Genomic DNA, 2,818 nt, shown 5'->3' with positions numbered 1-2,818 from the left:
GTTTATCTAATTAAATAATTAAGATAAATAATAATAATATTTAAATAAGAGTTAGAATGAATAGTTAATTAAAGTTTTGCCAGTCTTACTTTGATTAAGATTAGTCATATTTTCCCTATATAAAAAGATTCAACTAGACATAATTAAAAACACATCCAAGAGCAGAAAGTCCCATGTCTACTCTGTGCGCTCCTCTCTTTAAGGCTTTGAACGTAGTTCATGGACCAATAACTTCTGCTCCCATATGATCTTTGGCGTAGGAACTGTGTGACTAGTAATACAAAATCGTGATTCATTTCTTCCGCTGCTACTAAATGATAATATGCACTATAAGAGGTAACCTGATAAACTATATTTGAACCTTATAATGATATAATATAATTCCTTTTAGTATTTGTTGTTCAAATCAGGATTCAAACGCAAGGTAAATAGAGGAAAAAAATTATTAGATTGGATGGGCAATATTCAATATATAAAATGAAAGAATAATATAATGAAATATGAAATTGTTGCAATCTCCATTAAAGTTAGGCACGTTGGTAAAAACAATAGAGATGCTAAAAAAAGTAGTTAGTAATATTTAACCTTTAAAAAGGGGAAGGCATTAATGAGTGATGTCCGTCTCCATCGATGAGATTAGAGAGGAAAACCCTAAAAAGAAAAGAAATATCCAGTCTTTGGGAATTTTCCTTTATCTCTTTTTGTTCCTTTAGATTTTTGGTTTGGTTGATTCCCATTTATCAAGGTTTGCCAAGGTGAAGAAAACGAAAAAGTATCTGCTTTAATTTGGGCCTCCATTGATTCCTTCCCCCCCTCACCTCTTTCTTTTCCTTTGATCATCAAACCATGTATCTATCTGTCTATGTATATATATAAACACCTCACCATGCATTTCTAACTCATTCACTCACTACCATTTTCCTTCTCTGCCTATATATCTTTCCCTTAACAAGGTCTGATTCATTTTTCTTACAATCCTCTAGTTTTCTTGGATTCAATATTTTGAATTTAAGTTTTGTGTATGCAGAGAAAAAGAAGATGAGTAGACCAGGAGACTGGAACTGCAGGTCATGCCAGCATCTCAATTTCCAGAGAAGGGACTCGTGCCAGCGCTGTGGAGACTCGAGGTCTGGAGGAGGAGGAGGAGCAGGAGGTGAGTTTGGGGGGTTCGGAGGGAGAGTTGGGTCGTCATTCGGGTTTAGCACTGGGTCTGATGTGCGACCGGGTGATTGGTACTGCACTGCCGGGAACTGTGGGGCACATAACTTTGCGAGCCGGTCGAGTTGCTTCAAATGTGGAGTTTACAAGGATGATTCTGGCGCCTGCGGGTTTGATTCAGACATCACTCGCTCTAGAGCTTTCGGCAGTGGCAGCAATCGCTCTGCCTGGAAATCTGGCGATTGGATCTGCACCAGGCATGCTTTCTTTTCTTTTCTTTTCTTTTTGTTTATGCACACTGCATTCCTAATTATATTAATGAAATGCTGTTGTGAACATGCAGGTGGGGATGCAATGAACACAACTTTGCTAGCAGAATGGAGTGTTTCAAATGCAGTGCCCCTAGGGACCTTAGTAGCAGAACTTCATACTAGACATTTTGGGTATCTATTCTACTTTTTTCTTTTATCTATATCAGTTGCATAAATTCTGTTTTTTTCTTTCTTTCTTTTGGTAAAGTAATACTCCCTCCTCCCGAATTGATGAGAAATTCTACTATACTCTTGGAGTAATACATTTTACGAATCAATTGGTGTTATTTTATCCATTTTATTCTTAACAGTCTGTGTTTTAATTTGTTGGGTATATTCTTTCATAAATATAGTAAAAGATATACACTTTGCTCTTTTTGTCTGTCCCAAATTATAGACAACTTTTATTTTAATAAAAGATACTTCTTTTCTACTATACCCCTGTTAATTTGAAAGTATAAATATTCTATCAGTTTCAGTATAAATCTCATAGAAAATTATAATAATTTGATATTTCTCTACTCAAGTAATTTAGATCTGTTTAATAAGTTTCATACTTGTTAAAGCTCTTTTAGATTAACTCTCTCTCAATTATAGTTTATTGTATATATTATGACTCGAACTTTTTAAAGCTCTTAATTAACTATTTAAACCTAATTTCTTTTTTATTTTTCAACTATATTAATCATATAATTTTAAACTATTGAAAGTGATGTATGAATTTTAGGAGTTTTTAAATTGTTATTGTATTAAAGTTGATGAGATATATGAATATAGAGAATCACTTTGCTTACGTTATTGTTGCTTTTTTGCAGGTGTTGCAGCAACCAAGAAAAAGAATTAAGATTAAAACTTTTTTATGATTATTAGTAGTATTTGTTTTGGGTGTTAGGGTTTCTTGAAGTGGAAAACATGGCTTAAAAAACCATGTTGATCCCTAATTTAAGCTTAAGGAAGCAAAACCCCCTTTTGGCATTTTGTAAGGCAGATATAGGATTGTAGTACTTAATTAATTAGTGGGTTGTTGAAGTTAATTAATGTATTACTATCCTTTTGTTTTTGTGTAGCCAACAAGGGGGGAAATTTCAAATCTATTGCCCTTTTTCTTTTTCTTTTTTATATTTATATTTGTTGTACGGTGCATGGTTTTCTTAAAAGAAGATGATTCTCTCCTCTTCTTTTCATTATTTGAAATCATTGTTATATCAACTTCTTCAATATTCTCTCCCTCTCTCTCTCCCATCATTTTTGTGTTTTATCCTGTTTGACACACATAATCAAATAAAGCAAAAAGAAAAAGAAAGTAAGCAATGGTTTAGGAAAATCTTAGACCACAACCAAACTATGAC

At 33.3% G+C, this 2,818-nt stretch overlaps 1 protein-coding gene across 1 annotated transcript; it reads left to right on the top strand.

Moving 5' to 3' along the window:
* Window positions 1-721: 721 nt before the first annotated feature.
* LOC136223479 (uncharacterized) lies at window positions 722-2,561 on the top strand. The gene is made up of 4 exons (XM_066011504.1): window positions 722-953; window positions 1,028-1,415; window positions 1,502-1,601; window positions 2,285-2,561. Exons 2-3 carry the CDS (start codon window positions 1,039-1,041, stop codon window positions 1,590-1,592), a joined length of 468 nt encoding a protein of 155 aa, XP_065867576.1. The 5' UTR covers window positions 722-953; window positions 1,028-1,038; the 3' UTR covers window positions 1,593-1,601; window positions 2,285-2,561.
* Window positions 2,562-2,818: the final 257 nt, after the last annotated feature.

The sequence above is a fragment of the Euphorbia lathyris genome, chromosome 3 (genome assembly GCF_963576675.1).
Source record: "Euphorbia lathyris chromosome 3, ddEupLath1.1, whole genome shotgun sequence".
Classification (NCBI taxonomy): Eukaryota; Viridiplantae; Streptophyta; class Magnoliopsida; order Malpighiales; family Euphorbiaceae; genus Euphorbia; species Euphorbia lathyris.
The sequence above is the reverse complement of the archived record's forward strand: the minus strand, read 5'-3'. Positions and strand labels throughout refer to the sequence as shown.